At 38.0% G+C, this 18,387-nt stretch overlaps 1 protein-coding gene across 6 annotated transcripts in view; it reads left to right on the plus strand.

Moving 5' to 3' along the window:
* Nucleotides 1-18,387, plus strand: part of MYO16 (myosin XVI) — a 365,593-nt gene that overhangs the window by 292,187 nt on the left and 55,019 nt on the right. For all 6 annotated transcript variants that reach the window (XR_007888391.1, XM_051608256.1, XM_051608258.1 and 3 more), the window contains exon 28: nt 11,613-11,715. Coding sequence is in view for 5 of the 6 variants with exons in the window: in XM_051608256.1 (XP_051464216.1) it covers nt 11,613-11,715 (103 nt within the window). In the remaining variant the exon portion in view is untranslated. The remainder of the gene's footprint in view (nt 1-11,612; nt 11,716-18,387) is intronic.

The raw sequence follows: 18,387 nt of genomic DNA on the forward strand, positions 1-18,387 counted from the left end.
TCTGACTGATGTTAAAAAGCAATATTCCATTAAATTAAATGTAATTATATCAGTTTATACCAAATGGAAATCTGACCATTGTGTGGTTTCCTGCTTCAAATTTAGATCTAGAAATGAGATTTCTGATTGCTGGTATTCACTTTTGTTGTCCTTTCTTTAAGAATGCAAGAAAAGGTAAGTTAGGTATTTTGAAGCTGTCAGTTTTAAGAATACATAAACCCAAGTGCATAAACATGGTAATGACTAATCCTGGTCAGCTGTGATGTTTAAAACCATGATTCATAAAATTACTGTATCTTTGGCAGTTTTGGTAATTATCACATTCTGTAAAGAAGTGTTGTGGGTTATCCACAATGGGCAGCTCAGCACCACACAACCACTCACCCATTTCATTCCAGTGAGGGGGAGAGAATCCAATGGGCAAAAAACTTGTGCGTTGAGGTAAAAGCAGCTTAATAGTGAAAACAAAAGCTGCACACACAAGCAAGTAAAAATAAAGGATTCCAAGGGTTCATTTCCCATCATCAGGCAGGCATTTAACCATTTCCAGGAAAGCAAGGCTCCATCATGTGTAATGGTTACTTGTGAAGACAAACATGATCACTCCAAACATCTCCTCTTCCTTCTTCTTCCCTTACCTTTTTTTTTCCCTTTTATTGACCTTGCTGACAGTGCGGTCCAGTTTGAAATAATTTACAGCAGTCTCAGAATTACTAAACCTTTGTGAAAACTTGCTGATGTAGGGGATTATTTTATGCTTTAAGGGGTGACCAAAATCCATAGTATACTCACATTCTCCCTGGCAATCCACATTTATTAGTATTGGTACACATCACATGGGGAGTTGCCTAAATGTAAGCAGGTATTTGAGACTGTCTTAGAGACTATAGACCATTTGACAAGTATTCGTACACACAAGATAGCTCTGCGTGTTACAAATAGACTAAATGTTGATATTGATATTCTCATTTACACCCACTATCTGTTTCTTTGTAGCTGTTTGCCTCTTTTTCTCCATTTTCCCCCTTAGGTCATCTTTAATATTCAAAAGGCGAGAAATATGCTAGATAACTTTAGATGCCTATGGTGGCTCAACTAATTAGCCTGAACTTAGAGTGTGTAGAGAAATAGTGGCTCTTTTGAGGTTATGATTCAAGTGGCTTATTTTACATTTATACCTTTTTGCAGGTATTTTAGTCTCAGTCTAGTTCCCGTCTATGGCAAGGGGCAGAATTAATGTTTTGTAACAGGCTCCAACAAAAAACAGAGAACAACATTTTAGAGTTGAAGCAATTTTTGAAGTTATACCATGGTATCATCAGTTCTCTAGCCCACAAAATAAGCAGTATTGTCCATCAGTCCTTATATTGCATGTTGCAGAGTTGGACTGTGAGAATGATTAAGCTGTCTGTGTTCCTGTGGCTTAGCGACAGCGTACAAACGAGTGTAGGAGAAAATAAAGTTTCTTTTTTGGCTTTTCAGTGGTTGGTCAGACATCTAGCTTTATTTTATATTTAAAAGGCAAAAATAAATATCACTGTTGTTTGCTGGGCATCTTCTGAGTTTCATGATGCCTCCCTCATCTTCTAAAGCGATTATAAATGGGTGTAAACTCTTGTGTCATTCCACTGAAGTCGGCTGAATTTTTCATATCGGTCATGTACTTAGAGCTCTGCAGGACAGGCATGAAAAGGGGCCCCTTAAAGTGGGGGGATGTATTTAGGTAATAAAATAAACAGATGCAGGGAAATAAAGTTGAAAAGGTCAGTTTTAATTCTGGCAGTTCCTAACTTCCAAATGTGTGGTGTGCAATCTGAATAGTTTTCCAGCATTATTTATATTGCATTTAGGGTAGAATGTGTAAATCTTACTGGAGCTTCTTACAGGGAGTTTAGTTTTGTGCGACAGAGAACATCCTGTTTTTTAGTTTTTTTCAAAGAGCATCTCAGGCGATTGTTTTCCCTTCATTACTATGGAAATGCAAGGTATTTTTCTACCCTTTATTCTTCTGCCTTTTTTTTTCCTAGCTAGGTTCATTTTTTTTAGGCAATAATAAATCTGACACCACACAAACATAATTCTGTTCTACCTGTTTGAGCAGTTTTCTTTCTTTTATCTTAAGGAAGGATCTATGAAGTTTTAAAATGTGTATTTAATTTCTGGAGATACGTACTACTCTTGGTACCTCTTGCCTGACATTCAGTTTCCACTAGCATTTGACATTTCTCATCCCTCTGGGTAAACTAAACATTTATTAAATCACTGTTACTCTATGATATCCTTATATTATCTATGCATATTTTGTAACTATGAATTTAAAAGCTTATGCTGTTTCTAAACATGCAGAAATGTTCCCACAGAGTGCCAAAATGCCTACCACAGCAGTGGATTACACCTAAAAGCCTGAATTACAAAAATAGATAAAAATATATTTGTGTACAAATGAAAATATTGAAAGTGCTTGACCCATATCTCAAATGGTGATTGGGCCCATAACAAGCAGCTAATAACATTAAAAAAATTCAGAACCTTGATGTTTCAAGGAAAGTAATTATTGGGTACTTCATAATTTGCCAACAGCCCATAATGAAAAGGACAATAGACATAGATTTATATACAGTACTACAAAGGTCAGTTAAATGCTTGCCATAGAAATAAACCTGTTAAAAGAAAATATTATCAACTACTGTTATCTTCACTAATCCTTATAAATTGAAACCCTTTTAAGGAAATGCCTATTAAAGTAATACACCTTCTTAGTTAATACAAACAGCCTATCTTTTAGATAAACATTTTAAAGAAGTATGCAGCACCTTAGTTTATGCTAATGGTGCTATGCAGGAACTTTGATTTATCTAATTAAGGTGCAAATTGTCACATGGATAAATTAATTTTACTGTATAGTTTTTAAATGGTTCCTTTGTATTCACTGATTAATTAAATATAACTCTGTGGTTTCAATGCCTAGGAAAATATAATTATTTGCTCTTGACTGCTTTCTTCTCTGCTCATAGAACTTGTATAAATGCAGTGCAGCTGCCCTGCACTCAAAAGTGACTGTGACTCTCCTGCTGATTTTTCATTCTGTGGTTCTGCAGCTGTTAAATTCTTTCCACTCAACTCAGACATTCATGGCACCCATTTCCTTACAACCATTTAATCTTCAGCAAAAGAACCTGGAATGAGACTTCCTAAAGCTAGATTTCCTAGTCAGACTGAATAATAGTAGGCAGTTAATACTGGTGACATCTGAGAGCAAACACAAAATCCTGTGCAAGCATGCATGTAAAATTCTTTTATGCATCTTAATCACTGGATCTTACTTTCCTTTTTTCTTAGACCAATGTGGCATTAATTTAGCATCATAAGTTTTAGCAGAATTACTCCTACTATATTCCACAATAAATGGCAGCAGAACCTGGTTGAGTATTGACACAATGCGCCAAGGGGATGGCCTTACCTTATCTTGAAAAATGTTCTTCATGTACAGTTTGTCTAAACATTATACAGTTCAGAGTCAGGAGAATCCCTGTTCCCCAGACAGATACTACTTACAGGGTTCAGAAGGCAGAAAGAGAGCAGAGTTGATCTTCCAGAGAAGCTATTTTGCCTGCATGGTTTAAGAAGATCCTAAAAACCTTCCCCATAATCCAAATACACCTTGCCTGAGCTACTAGTGAGAATTGTGGGAAGGATTTTCTTTATTTCCATTCCTCTTTGGCTGACTCAAGGTTGCACAAAAGAGAAAAAAACTAAAGCAAGGAAGAAATAAAAGAATCATCTAGGTGAAACATCCAGTCCTATTTTCCTTGTAATATTTCCCACTTGTAATACTATGCCTACCACTGTTCCTACAGATTTGTGGACCAACAGTCATGACCCTGTGCCCCTTGAAGGATGCGTTTAAAACAGGATACCTTTTGATTTTCTGTGTTTTCAGGCCTTTTAGTTTTGCAGGTGGACTTTTAATTTTGATGCTCTGTTTTCACATGGCCACATCTGCGGAAAAGGGAAGGTAGCTTTGTTCCACACCAGTACTTTATCACCTCTGTTTTATACAGAATCAAATTAGCAGGCTGATAAAGGAACCTAGATTTGTCCTGCAGTCCACATATTCTGCGTACAGTGAAGCATTTTACTGCTCTGTGCACCTGTTTGTGGACTGCCCAAGCATGAAGAGGAAGTTAGCTATGGAGAAGGCCTGTCTATCTACAGGTAAATGTAAACATTTCTAGAGTTAGAAGCAAGTGTTCGTGTAATAGGGCTGCTTGTCTGTTTGATGCCAGCACATTTCTGAGTTGAGGTGTCATTTTTGCCAATTTCTTAAATAAATATATTTTTACATAGCTTTATCAAGATGGAAAGTATTGTAATGCAAATCTTTAGCAGATGTTGTGAATTCATTTTTTATTTGTGTAGCTGAATCCACTAATCCCAAGAGCTGAACTATAATTTATATTCTATTTATTATTCTATTGCCATGTACTCCAAGACGAAGGAACCCCTGCTTAATTACCTGAAGTATATGAATAAATATTCTAGGATTAAGACACACATCTATTCCTTATTGCTTCTCTCCAGAAATTGAAATTCAGAAGTCTAGAAAAGATAAAGGGTGGAAAAACTACTACAGCAGTCTGAATTATTTCAGTCAGTCTGTATGAAGCAGCCTCAGTGCAAAACATTTCATATAAAGATGAACCTTATAGCCCTTACTGTATTTTTGTACTCCTATAAAAGAAGCCCAAAATGCAGTCTGTTTGTGTGCTGTAATCTGTTATTTATGGAGGAATCCTTTTCTTCTCCACATTCAAAGATTTATTTTCTCCAAAATGTTGAATACCTGCTTTAGTTGTTAATATTTATTATGTATAATGAGATATTTATGTCATATATATTGTACAGAGATTGGCAGAATCACTTTTTTTTTCTTCTCTTGGAAACCATAATAATCTATTTCCTCTCTTCTAATTATTTGGAATTTCCCATGTTCCTCATATTTTAAAAATAATTAGGCTAGAAAAAAAGAATATAACACAGTGAAGTGGGATGACTGTGTATCCTTTATATACAAATAACAGTAATAAAAATATTCTATCTTATTCTTTGCTGCTAACTGCTTTTATAATGTTTCTATTACTTGACATTTTTCCATATATCCTTTTTGTCTCTTCTCAGTAGGTAGGTCCTCTAGATATTTCAGCCTTCACTTGATAGGTTTTATAAATACAATCCATGCCAAGCATATTCTCCCCATCCTCCCCAAATCTAAACAAACAAAACTGAAAATCCTGAGTTATGACCACACAGTGACAAGTTTCACAAACAAAGTCCGTCACTTTCACACACTTCACAGACATAGTAATATATCAATCTGTTACTTACTGCCAAAGGAAGAGAAGAAGTTTAGAAAGGAAAAAAAGAGAATTTAACAAGCCAGCAAAACCTGGTTTTATTCTTTTGTGATGACAATTTTTACATTTCTTCTAGCAGAAATACAGGATACAAGTTAATTTGATTGCCTTCTTTTATTCACTACCTTTTGAACATTTTTTTCTAAACCATGACATTTTACCTTGGCAAACAATACATCATGGTAAACAGAAGAAAGAGAAAATGAAACTGCAACGTAATGAATTACACTAACAGGACTGATTATTTTTCCTTGCAGAAGGTGTGTTTGGTTATTTAAAAGCTAAAACTACATTACTTAATACTCATATAAAGCATTTGCATGCCAGCCATGCATTATTTTAATTTTGTAAATGACAAGACAAAGTCATGAAGAGAAGGTGTTGCTTTCAGGAAGAAATTGTGTTTGCATGTTAGAAGTTGTCCTCTTACCGAAGATGGTGGATGACAGTCAGTAGCTACCTCTGACTTTGTCATTTGTGGTCTTTGTTTCTTAGCTGGGCAAGAAAGTGATCTGAGAAAAAGAATAGCAAGACAAACAAACAAACTTGTTCTGAGGCTTCAGTTCAAGGACATCTCTGTGGTTTGTTGAAGCTGTTGATTTGGAGCTGCTTGGTTTTATGCCCTTTGTACTTTCCCTGTTCTTTCCATTAGTGTCTTCTGTCATGTTGATGTGCTACTGAAATTGAGTGTGTGGTGTTTATTCCAAAGCTTAAAGATTTGCTGTGCATATAGAACTGGGAGTACAGCCCTACAGCCTATTTGTGCACACTCCATGTAAATCAAATAGCCTGCTGAGCCTGAGAATATTACTGTGGGTTGCTATGCCATAACCTGAACTCGGGAATATTCTCTCTTAGGGAAAACCAGCTTGCTGGATCTTGTCAGCTGTGCGCTTAGGGAACTGAGGGAGAAAATGATCAGATAACATCCTTATCTGTGAAGATCCAAGAGAACTGGGTTTTCTGTATTCACAAGCTACCTGAAGGTATTGGCAACAGTGTGTAATCCAAACAAACAAACAAAATCATTCAGAAGGAAGAGAGGTCAGAGAACAGCTTCTGCAACACCAGAGGATCCTGGCCAAGTCTGTACATGCTCACAGCACTAGTCTGTCTAGCCAAAATCTCTTTTTTCTCTGTAGGTGTGTAAAAATGACAAGCTAGGACAGGAAGGGTACTAAGGGAAAGCAGGGGAAAATGGAGCTTCTGTCACACTGATTTCCTGTGGACGGGCACCAGGGATAGCCCCCTCAATGGTAGCAGTCCCTGTCTCAACTTGTAACTGGAAGGGGGGTGCACACAAAGAGATCTTGCATTTATTTCCTATTCAACACTACATTAGTCTTGACCTGGTTGTGGAGAGGTCTTGATTCGGTTTTATCCTTTCAATCTCCCTGGTTTTATCTTGTTTTGGATCTGTTAGTGAATGAGTTTGTCTGGCTAGGCCATGACATAGCGTTTCTTATCAGCTTCTTGACTTGGCTAGGAGAGAGATTCACTCTAATATTAGATATCTATGCTGGGGTCAAGAGCATAGACCATTTTTAGATTCAATAGCAAGAAATGGGGGGGTTGCAGTGCACAACTCGTCTGACCTATTTTAAGCATCAATATTATAGCAGGGTATATGACACCTGAATATTGTCTTCTACTGACCCTTAGGAAAGTCTAGGCCACTAACTCATCCAAGCTATTTCACCCAATTAAAGAATTTTTTAGCAAGGCAGCACTAAGTGTGCTACTGGATTCCTAAAGATCCCCTCTAAAGCCTTACAAGAACACTTGCATTATCACATGGGGCAAAGTGTATGACCTGTCAGTGAGAAAAAGCCTGGTATTTACTTGGGTTTGTTCATTCACTTCAGAATGAACTAAGGCTGCAGTAGTGGTGGAAGAATTCTCTGATAAGGGAAAGTTTCAAAAACTCTCCAGATCACATTTCCCCAAAAGGAAGCCCTGTTGTCTGCAAGTAACTCAGGTTTGTCTATGCAAGTCTGCACCATAAAATCAGTATTTTTATGGCTGTTTTCTGTGATAGAGTAAATTTGAAAATGGTAAGTTACTTTGCTATTCTTGAGATCATTATAGGGTTAAATTTAAGAGGACATTCAATTATTGTGTCTACATGGTAAAACTACCTCACTGAAAAACAGGTTAAAAAAAAATCATGTAGTCTTATGATTACACCACCACTTTTGTCCAGGACAAATTTGGGCTGCCATCAACAGGTGTAGTCTGCTCATTCCCACTTACCCATTCCCATAACTTGTCTGGTGTTAGGAATCTGGGCTAAGAAACATAACAGGGCACCATTCTGGCTGAAACACAGCTACAAATTTTGTTTTATTTTTGCTTAAGCAGCCTTACAAAAAGAAAAAAGTGATTGATCTGAGGTAGCAGATGATGACACCAGGCCTAAAGATGTTTTTTTCATCTTAGGGTCTAAGATAGTGAGTATATTTGAACAAAATACATAGGAGAAATAAGGAATTTCTCCTAGTGCCTCTATTAGTTACTCTGTAGATCATAGAATCATAGAATCATAGAATCCTAGGGGTTGGAAGGGACCTTGAAAGATCATCTAGTCCAACCCCCCTGCCAGAGCAGGGTCACCTAGAGTACATCACACAGGAATGCGTCCAGGCGGGTCTTGAATGTCTCCAGTGAAGAAGACTCCACAACCTCTCTGGGCAGCCTGTTCCAGTGCTCTGTCACTCTCACAGTAAAAAAATTTTTTTTTTGGAGTCTTCATTCATCAGTAAACTCTTCCTGTTTACCGCTCCACCCATTCTTACAGGAGGTATGGAGGCAAACACGACTTGCGCTCCAGACCCCCTAACTAGCCGTCCCAGGGCCCTGAAGTCTCTCTTCATTGCCCTTACATTTCTTGTAATAATTTCATCACTGCCAACCTGAAAAATCAGCAGTGGGTAGTAATCAGATGGATTTACAATACTAGAGGGTTTCCTTTTAACATCTCTAATGCGAGCCCCAGGGAGGCAGCAGACCTCCCTGTGGGATGGGTCTGCTCGACAGATGGACCCTTCTGTTCCCCTCAGAAGGGAGTCTCCCACCACAATTACCCTCCTTTCCTTCTTAGTTGAAGAAGTCCTAAGACGTGGAGCTGAGTAACAAGTCCTAGGTGGTTCACTAGACAAATCTATCGCTCCAACTTCATTTTCCTGTCCTTGAAGTACCAAGGCTTCATACCTATTCTTCAAGGGCAATTCGGAGGGCGGAGGGGGTTGGGAGGGTTTTTGCTTGCGTCTCCGAGGATGGACCTCCATCCATTCCTCCATGTCCCTAAAGTTCTCTCTCCTTCTGTCTGATGACAGGCGGGGTGGGGATCCATCACTTGTTCAAGAACCTCTTCCTTCTGCCCTTGCCTCAGGGTTTGGCTCCACCAATCTATTTCGCTCTCACATTCTCTTGATAGTTCTTAGTCTTTCAACCTCCTCTGTCAGTCTAACCACCTGCCTGAGGAGATCACTGATTTGCTCACACTGCACACACACGGTGCCTCTGGCTCCCTCTGGTACCAGTGCCAGGCTCAGGCACTCGCTGCAGCCAGAGACCTGCACAGTTGCGTGCCTGCTCAGAACCTCCGTCTGAGTTCCCATATCCTTTTTCAATACGGTTTTAGGGCATGTTGTGACCATGCTAGAGAAAGCTACCGGTGTCTTCTTCTCCCTGCCTCCACTCGCGCCGCTCTCCACGTGCCCTCGCGCTCTCTGCCCTCGCGCAACTTCCTGTGAAGGCCGCTGCCGCTCTCCGCTCTGCGCTGCTGCGTAAATCAATCAGACAAGTAGATCTAAGGGTGAGATTCCTCTTGGCAACCCAGAATGCAAGCATTCAAACTGGACTTCACTTCTGAGTTCACCTGTGGTCAGTAGAGAAAGGCATCTCCAGAGAGCAATCTCTTGAATTTTAACAGAAATATCTAGGATGGGTAGAACAAGTCACCCTATGGAATTACCTGTCTTCACAGACTGGAGAACAATATGACAAACTCATGCTGGGAGTGTAGCTTTTTGGCGTCTAGCTTAGGGAAGGGTAGATCATCTTCCAAATGACTTGCTGTGTTCACAGAGGAAGTTTGTGGCAGAATTAGGTTTCCATAGTTAGCTTTTTCTCTGTTGCCACAACCAGTAGCCCATACTCTTTTTCTAAGATTGAGTTTTCTTTAATGGATACAAGGGAATTCTGAACTCTGATTAGACTCATAGGATAATGTGGTGGAATTGCAGAGACTCTTAAAACTGAAGGAAAACCGTGGATCATCTTTGTCCTGTGTGATGCAAATTGCAAAGAATGTTTGGCTATCTGTGTTTTGACTCCTGCGATTTACATGGATCTAAAGTAAAGCTAATCCAAACTTAGGATTTCAACCTTTTAGATTTAAATTTGGCTCTGTTTCAGGAATGAAATATATTTCTTTGGGTTTCTACTGTGAGTGAGTTTCAGGCTGACCACTTTTACAATTAGTTCTTCATGTATTGTGAGTCAATGCTGAATCATCTTTGTTTCAGTCAGCAGTTGCTAAACTTACCAGCAGTTGTCTCTCTAACACCTCTGATTCCCCATGTTTTCTAAGAAAATCCAGTTGGTTTAAGTATGGAAATGAGGTGGCTCCAGCCTTAATAACAGTCCATAAAACAAATGTCTTTTTGAACATACAGCTATTTGAGCTATTGGGAAAGCAGGGTACACAGTTTGCTACTGCTAATCTGGAGTGTTAAATGAGCTAAAAAGATTTTTTGTAAAGCACTGAACCCTTCCAACCAGCATTCCTCCAAACAATTCCTGGGCACAATTTTGGAATTAAGATAAGCTAGTGACCAGTCCTAGAAGGCAGTTTAGATGTGGTTACACTCTGTTGGAAGGTGGCAGAGTTTAATTATACCTAACAGAATACTTAATAAATAGTCAGGCTGGGGTTTTTTTTCCAAATGGTTTCTATGCCAGAGAAATAATTCCTCTCACATTTCATTTACTAGTATAGACAGCCATGGAGTCTTCATCAGGAATGCTACCAGACCAGAGAATATTTCCAGACTGCAGGAGCTGAGGTACCCAAGGGTCTATGCAGCTCCAGGAAAACAGAAGTCTAGTTGAAATTTGGCCTTAGAGCAGGTTGGCTGCAGATGTTACTCTAGAGTTGCTACACCATTCATGTCCCTGAAGTCACTCCAGTCTTGCCATGGTCCGTGTGAGTGGTCCCAAGACAACTCATTTTTGGGCTGCACCAGAGCTATTGGTGAATTTAGCTGTTAAAGAACAAAACAAATAAAGTGTCAGGGGATGTATTTAGCACACAAGCCTCAAAACTTAGCTCTGTTTCATTGGGAGTTTAATCAAAAGTGACACATTTGCAAAAATCTTTCCTTTTCAAAAACTGGCATTTTAGTATGAAAAAAGCATACCAGCTCGTTACATAAAGTCAGATCTAGACTGAGGAATACCTTCCAGAAAGTATAGTAATAATATGAAGCATCAAGATGTATAAAAGCCATTAGCTTCTTTAGTAATATGTTGTAATAAGTCCACAGTTAAACTTTGAATTTTACAGTTTATTTGACTTTGTATAACTTAAGTGTCCTACATTAGTTCTTTTATATGCTACATCAAAGAGTCCTTTAATATCTAACATTTTCTATCTTTGAAGGTACTCAATGCTGTAATCAAGTCTCCTCTTGATCTTCTTTCCAATACTCTAAACTGATCAAGCTCCTTAAAGTCTCTTTGCTATAAGGCTTTTTGTTCAAAATGAAGAAAAAACTATTTCAGAATAATGGGAAACACTTTTATCCATGTCACTTTCTTATGAGTTCCTTAATAGGCATATGTCATATGACACATATTGAAAAAAGTATTTTCCTCCTGTCAGTGGCCCAGTTCATTACCAGTGAAATCAGTTGGTGATGCTTCACCTTCTTTCAGCATTGATTTTCAGTGAGTTATCCAAGGAACTGACAGGAAGGAAATCAGGGTTTTGCGCATCACTTGTCTCCCACTGTTATTAACCAAGGTCATGTCTAATGATACAAAGACTGAAAGTGATTGACCTTCTTGTTTTCTTCCCCAGCAGCTGAATCCTAAGCTTCCAGTTCAAATATCAAAGACTTGACAGTCAAAGTAAAACTGCCAAGATGTCAACCAGGTCAACCTTAGTGTAACTACTTCTGCTGATTTTTCTAGGTATAAAGATTTGGCTGATACAGCAGCAGGAGAGAAGAAGAAGTTGTCTGCCAGGGAGAGATGTCGTCTTGTTCTTCAGCAGTGTAAATTACAAGGCTGGCAGGTTTGTGATCTACAAAGCAATTAAAATATCATTCTTTAAACAAGCTAGCTGAGTCATTTCCATTGTGGCAAGCCACCAGATCCTTTGCAGCAGTGTATTCTTTTGACATTTAATATATGCTTTGGGATAGACTCAAACTGATTTTCTGAATTTTCTAGCATATGAGTAGCTGTAATCATTATGTCAAAAAATCAGTGTATTCTTGCAGAAAGGAAAATATTCCAATCAAGCATGTATACTCTGTACATTTGCATCCAGCTTTTTAAAGGGATCTGGTGTACATATTTTAGTGGCTGAATCGTTTCTGAATTACAAAAAAAAAAAACAAACCTGCACATTTTCTTGATGTAAAATCTGCATCCTTGCCACAAGGTTCCCTATAGAAACAGTTATTGGTATCTAGAAGCTGTACCTTGACTTACGAGTCAAGAGAGAGTACCACTCTGAGAGTAACATTAACCTCCAGAACTTGTGTGGGGCTACAAGCTTGACATTGGGTAAAAACTGTGGAACAGTAATTGCATAGTGTGCTGCAGACATGAAACACGGAGCAGGATGCCTATGGAGTTTATTTCACCAGGAGCCAGTAACAGCCTTGCAGCATGAAAAAAAAGCAATTGGCCATCAGCAAAAGCCTGCATCTCAAGACTAGTGATTCAGTAGTGATTGGCATTTGAAAACAAGCCTGAAACCTTGAAAGACAAAAAATGTAAGAAGGAAATTACAAAACAGAATCCTTTCATCATGCTCCACCTGTCCCCTGGGACTGAAGCTTGTAATCTCAAACAGATTTTAGAGGGTCTGACTCCAGAATCTCATTAACACTGGGAGAAGTCAGGTGTGCAAAACAATAGCAGTGCTTAATACGTTGTCCTTCAAACCAGAAAAGAACAAAACTTTTAAGTGACACTGATAAGTTAAATGGAAAAGGAGGACTTGGGGGTGAGAGTTACACCATTGTCACTCAGTGACTAGGAAGTACATGACAATAGATGAAGCTGAAAGAAACAAGGTCTGAAAAAATGAGTTTCCTTCTCCTTACACTTTCTTCAAGCCACTGAGATCTGTGACAAACAGATGGAAAGTTAATAATCATGGAAGAAAACTAGGAGAAAATGCATTTTAAGTCCACACACTTTCTTAAAGACAAATGCCCAGTGAATACAAGTTTGACACTAGCATGTTTTGCATACGTGATACAAAACCCAACTAGCAGCAATAGTGACTAATGTGTGTGTCACATAATCTCTCCCTCTCAATTATCTTTTTGATTCATTTGCCAAATCATGAAAGTTGAACTTTAAATAACAATCTAAATGAGGGAGCTTATAAGATCTGCAGTTATCATGAGTGGTCTCATGCTTTTACAGCAGAGGACCCTGAAAAAAAAAAGAGGAGAAGTTAAAAGGGAAAAAGAGGAGGGGGAAAAGGAAGGAAAAGAGGAATTAGGAATTCAGGGTGATACCAGCTAGCAAAGCCAGAGGAAAGGAGGAGTATATTGCTAAAAATCATCCAAGAAGTAGGGGGTTACACATATAACCATTTTATTCAACCACTGTTGCCAGCAGTAACTACTTCAAATGAATCACTGCTGGAACTGAAAATTTGTTTGATGCAGGGGTTCATGAATAAGTCAAAAAATGTCTTCCCCAACAATGTTACCGACACTTCCCTGAAGAGCTGTTGCAGATTCGAGTAGATAAATTGACAAAAAAAATAGGTAGCTAAAATATCCATATCAAAGATGATGAAGGTTGGGAGAAAGCAACACACATCTGAAATCAACCTCCTGCTTATACTGTCATCATCAGAGGATGAGGTTGCCAATAAATTCTGCAGCAGAGGGGAGAAAAGGAAGATCTGGGCTTTATAGCTGAGTGAATCTGGATGAATACTTTATTTAACCCCCTTCTGATAATGTACCTTCACTATCACAGTTTGTGATGGGTGGTATTAACTTGGGGGGGAGGGGAAAGTAAATGTGTGTTCTGAAGTGATACCCACAAAATTAGTAAAGAAAACAGTTTCTTTGTATTTATTTCCTGCTTGACGAATTATCCTTTCTTTCCTACATAAGTTAACCAGCAAAACAAAACCCAGAACCTAATCACAGAATAAATTCTCTCTCCTTTTGTAACTACTGCAGTCTGCTTAAAAATGGAAGATAAATGCAGAAGATCCAATACCAGAATCCAATTTTGCTTTATTTTCTACTGTTTAGTAGAGCATAAGAGCAAACACTATCAGCTAGCCAAATTCTGGAGCTTGATTCAGCAGCTTCTGTGTTAGAAGAAAGTATTTATTAGGGAAGTGTTGATAGGTTTATGAAATGTTGCTGTTACTTGGGTAAGCTGAGCTGGAGATAACTGAACTAAGACAATAAAATAGCTGTTTCATTGAAGCTGGCATACCATGCAGTTTCAGTCATGCACTTAGCCTAACTACTGGAATTATAAAACTGCAGAACTGTTAATGAAAGGCAGTTTTTGCATCCTTACTCTGTGTACAACCTAGATAAGGTGTTCTTTCAGCTTAAATGTATACTTGATCTTGACAAGCTTATCTACTTGCTGTGGCTTTTAAGCACACTCAATGTAAGAGAAAATCAGATTTCTAAATCAAAACAAACCATTCCTACTCCAGACAGAGTGAAAATAATAGACTTGTTTAACCTCTGGAGAAGTCAGTGAGAGTTTTGCTATCAATGTTAGAAGGAGCAAGATGTTATGTAGTAACTTTAGAGTTAAATTGAATAAAAGTTCTGGCTGCTCCATTGAAAGCAGAAGAAACTCCTGCTCTCCAGAACATGTGAAGGTCTTTCCATTAGGAAACCCACAATATCAGTGCTGTGTTCATTTATTGCCATGCAGTGATGTATTAGCTGAGCAAAGCCTACAGTCTCAATACCATGACTAGCTTGCAAACTTTATAATGCTTTGGGAGAAGTATGGGGCACATACAGTTCTTGGCTTTTTTTACTGACATAAGGAAACTTTCATTTGTTTGGATTATCATTCCTCACACTGTTAAGCTTGCAAATATAAATTCAATAAAAGAGAGTTAGCTCACAGCTTACTGAGCTTTGTCATCAAAACTTGGAGCTTTACATTTTGTCTAGCTAAAGGCAGTGGTCTGCAATTAACCCTTCTCAGTAACTTCAGATGGAGCTTCCTGAAATGCAAACAATACCAGAAGTAAAACAAAGCATAAATTTAATTTGCTCTTTCTATACAGTGCAGCTGTTAAATAAAAGCAAAGGCCAAACTTCACAAAAATGGATCTTTCAGCCTTTAACTGTTAGAAATGCTTGTCTGGCTAAAAGATAGGAATCCTTAAAAATATCTAATAAAAACTTTGTCTTAATTTGTCTTTCCATTTTTTTGCCTGCATCTTCTAATCCATGAAGATTCCTTCTTATCTGTAGCCTGCATTCTGAACAGAAGGGATCATTCAAAAAAATAAGACAAGCCTTATGTTTGCATGGGATAAACCAGACTCATCAGGTGTTCCTTAAAGTGCAGGGAAGTAAGTCAGAATGTTTTTACGAAGCTCCAAATCAACATCAGGTAGTTGCATGAGACAAGACATTGTCTTACTGCCAGTTAGAGCCAGTTTGCATTTTTTACAGCTTCTGGAACTGTTGTTTCAGGAGTCTGAGGTGTTTCCAGAGAGATCATTCTAGCCAGTGCAGAGCTGCATTATTCAATTATTCAATTTCAATTATTCAATTATTCAACTCAAAAAAGAATATTAAAAGAGAATAAGTCCCCAGTAAAAGGATATCCCAGAAGTCCATCTAGATATTTTTAAATCTTCTAGCACTTCTGTAAATGCAGGAAGAAAATTAAGAGTGTGATCCACAGTTCTTACCATTCACAAAGAGAACCACGTTTCCTTACTGAACTACAGGTGTTTCATTTACTGGATTTGATACAGATGTCTCTTAAGTAGGTTTTTATTTCAATACATTAATATACAATATTAGCATACCATAGTCCTTTTTGGGAAAAGTATATATAGGATTAAATAGAAGAGTGTAGATGGTAAGTGGCATATGCTTCAATCAGAGAAATGAGCAGAAGTACGTGAGATCAAACATATGTAAATTGTATGCTTAGTTCAGAGAGACTTTTAAGTTATTTTTTTAACAAAACTGGTTATTCTGTTTTAAAATGATAGTGGTTGTACTATACTGAAATATGAATTGATTTGTACATGCTATAATAAAGTACTAGTGTACTTTGCAAGCAGTGTAATATATGAGGAATTCTTAACCCTTTTTTCCACTGGAGTAGGAAACTTTTGCATACTCATAAACTGTATGCCAGTTTAGTCATTTGTCATTTAGTAATTTTAACTGTCCTAAAAGTCAGTGTTCCTTTTTGGTTTTAATACTTTATTTTAAGAGTCCATTTTCTTTTAAGCAATTTTAAAATTCAAGTAAATTATGAAGATCATATTTTTTAAAAATATCCCAGGAGAAATTTCCAGACACGAAGTGAATGATTAAAACACCAATGTCTATATTTCCCTCATACTTTGAATTATGTCAGAAAAATTAATTTGTCCTATTATATCATCCCATTATATTCTTGGAAATAATTTACCAGTAGCAGAAATAACCAGAGAGTGACTTTGGATCTCACCAGAAGGCTGCCCTGGGCCAGCCACCACCTTCAAGCTTTCTCAGCAGTTATTTTGTGTTCCACAACACAACTCCATCCTAATCTCTTCACAGATAATAGGTCTTTGACCTCATAATGCTTACAAGCTCTCAATCTTTCAACACATAGCTCTGTTTTTTGTTCCTATTTCTATTTTTTTTTCACTCTGAAATACATTCCTCACTTTCTCTGTCCACCTTTCAAGGTTTGTCTATGATTACTAATCTTACAAAACCTCTATTTTCTTTGTGATATCTTTTGCATTCAGACCTCTCAACCTCTCAAATCTGGATTCCACATCTCTCTCTCTCTCCCCTGGCCGCACCTCCATCCCACCCCCCTTCCCCGGTGTTCTCCCCTCCCCTCGCCCCATCAGTTTTCCTTCTTGATGCTTTTATCTTTTTCCCTTTTCTAGATACTTCACTTCTTATTTGGTTCATCTCTTATTTGTCTGGGTTTATCTGTATTTCTCAGCTCACACAGAGAGACACCTGTATTGTTTCTTCTGGTGGTGTGTCTATAGAATTTTGAAAGACTAGAATGATAGGTCCAGTCAGTCCAGAGATCTCATGAGATAAGGCTGGGTTAGGGTTTCCTCCACTGAGTATTTCTTACATGCATCTTATATTTCCTGATCACTTCCTTGCCTTTAGGCCAGTCCTTTTAATTGTTTAACAAGTGCAAAGAGCTGAGAGGTTTGTACAGTTTTTGGAAAAGGAATTTTTTTCTGCCCTTTTCTAGAGAGCTGACCGATGATTTTTTTTCTCCCTAAAGTCCAACTTCTGACAAGTACTTACATAAATGGTCGCTTGCATGAATACTGAACTACTCACATGCTTTATATTAAGGCCATACATAAGCAATGCTAAATTGTGGGCTTATTCAGTATGTACCACAGTGCAAGGTCAGTAGTTTGCCAGAGACAAAGGAGGAGTATTAAAATGTGTGAAGAAAAGCTAACAAATAAAGCAGAAAGAGCAAGGCTTAAAAAAAACCATTTCAGTCCCTGTAAAAGATCAGTACCCTGTAAATGTGTTTGTCATTATAATGTTTTTGCAGACGTGTACACTGCAAAAAGACACATTTTACAATAGTTTTAAGGCTTTTTTCTGCATTTCATTAATGCACTGTGAAAATGTGTGTCATTGTGTAAAATATCATTAGATTATAGTTCTCTGTCTTTTGTAGGTAGCTATTTTGAAAGTACTGCCAGAAACACACAGCACTCCCACAAATTGCCTTTTTTAAACTAAACAGCTTTACAGATTCCCTTGACACCTATTAAGTATGAGCTAATACTGCCTCCATGCCACCTACACACCATCTCAGCATCCATTCCATGGTTTTGAATGTCTGTGCTTCCACATCCTACACCATTTTTGGGGGGGGGAAAAAAAAAAAAAAAGGAAGAATAAAGAGAAAACAACTCCCTCCCATTCTTTCTCCCTCCTCTTAGGAAAAAGGGGGGAAAAAAAAAAAAAGGGAGGCCTTTAGCAGCATTCGAAGCTTTGGTAGTCATCAATGACAATTTTACTTAATCTTTTAAAAATGTGTCATTTTGAAAAATAACACTTTAAACCCTAATGCTTTTCCAATTAAAATAACTATGACTGTAATTCACAGATGGTTTACTTTTACAGGAGTCTGAATGGCATTAAAATTTCAGACTCAAATGAGAGCACTTTGTAGTCCAGAAAGTACTGAAAAGTGGTGCCTCAGTGGAAGAACATTTTAATCTTTTTTTCCCCTAGGCAAGCAGGAAACATTTTGTGATTAGAGAAGAGACCAGGATGAAGACAGGTGGCATCCTCTAAAGATGTTTTGATATCTGACATATGAATTTCCAATGTTTTTCAGCATTGTTGCTTTCACTGAACACCAGAACTGTACCAAGGGCAGTGAGACTTGCGTGCTCTTGGTCAGCTTTAGAGGGTATCAGCCTTAGTTCACTGACTGAGCAATACAAATCTCCAGCCATCCTGGAGATACATACACACATAATGAAGTA

Source organism: Apus apus, chromosome 1 (assembly GCF_020740795.1).
Source record: "Apus apus isolate bApuApu2 chromosome 1, bApuApu2.pri.cur, whole genome shotgun sequence".
NCBI classification, from domain to species: domain Eukaryota; kingdom Metazoa; phylum Chordata; class Aves; order Apodiformes; family Apodidae; genus Apus; species Apus apus.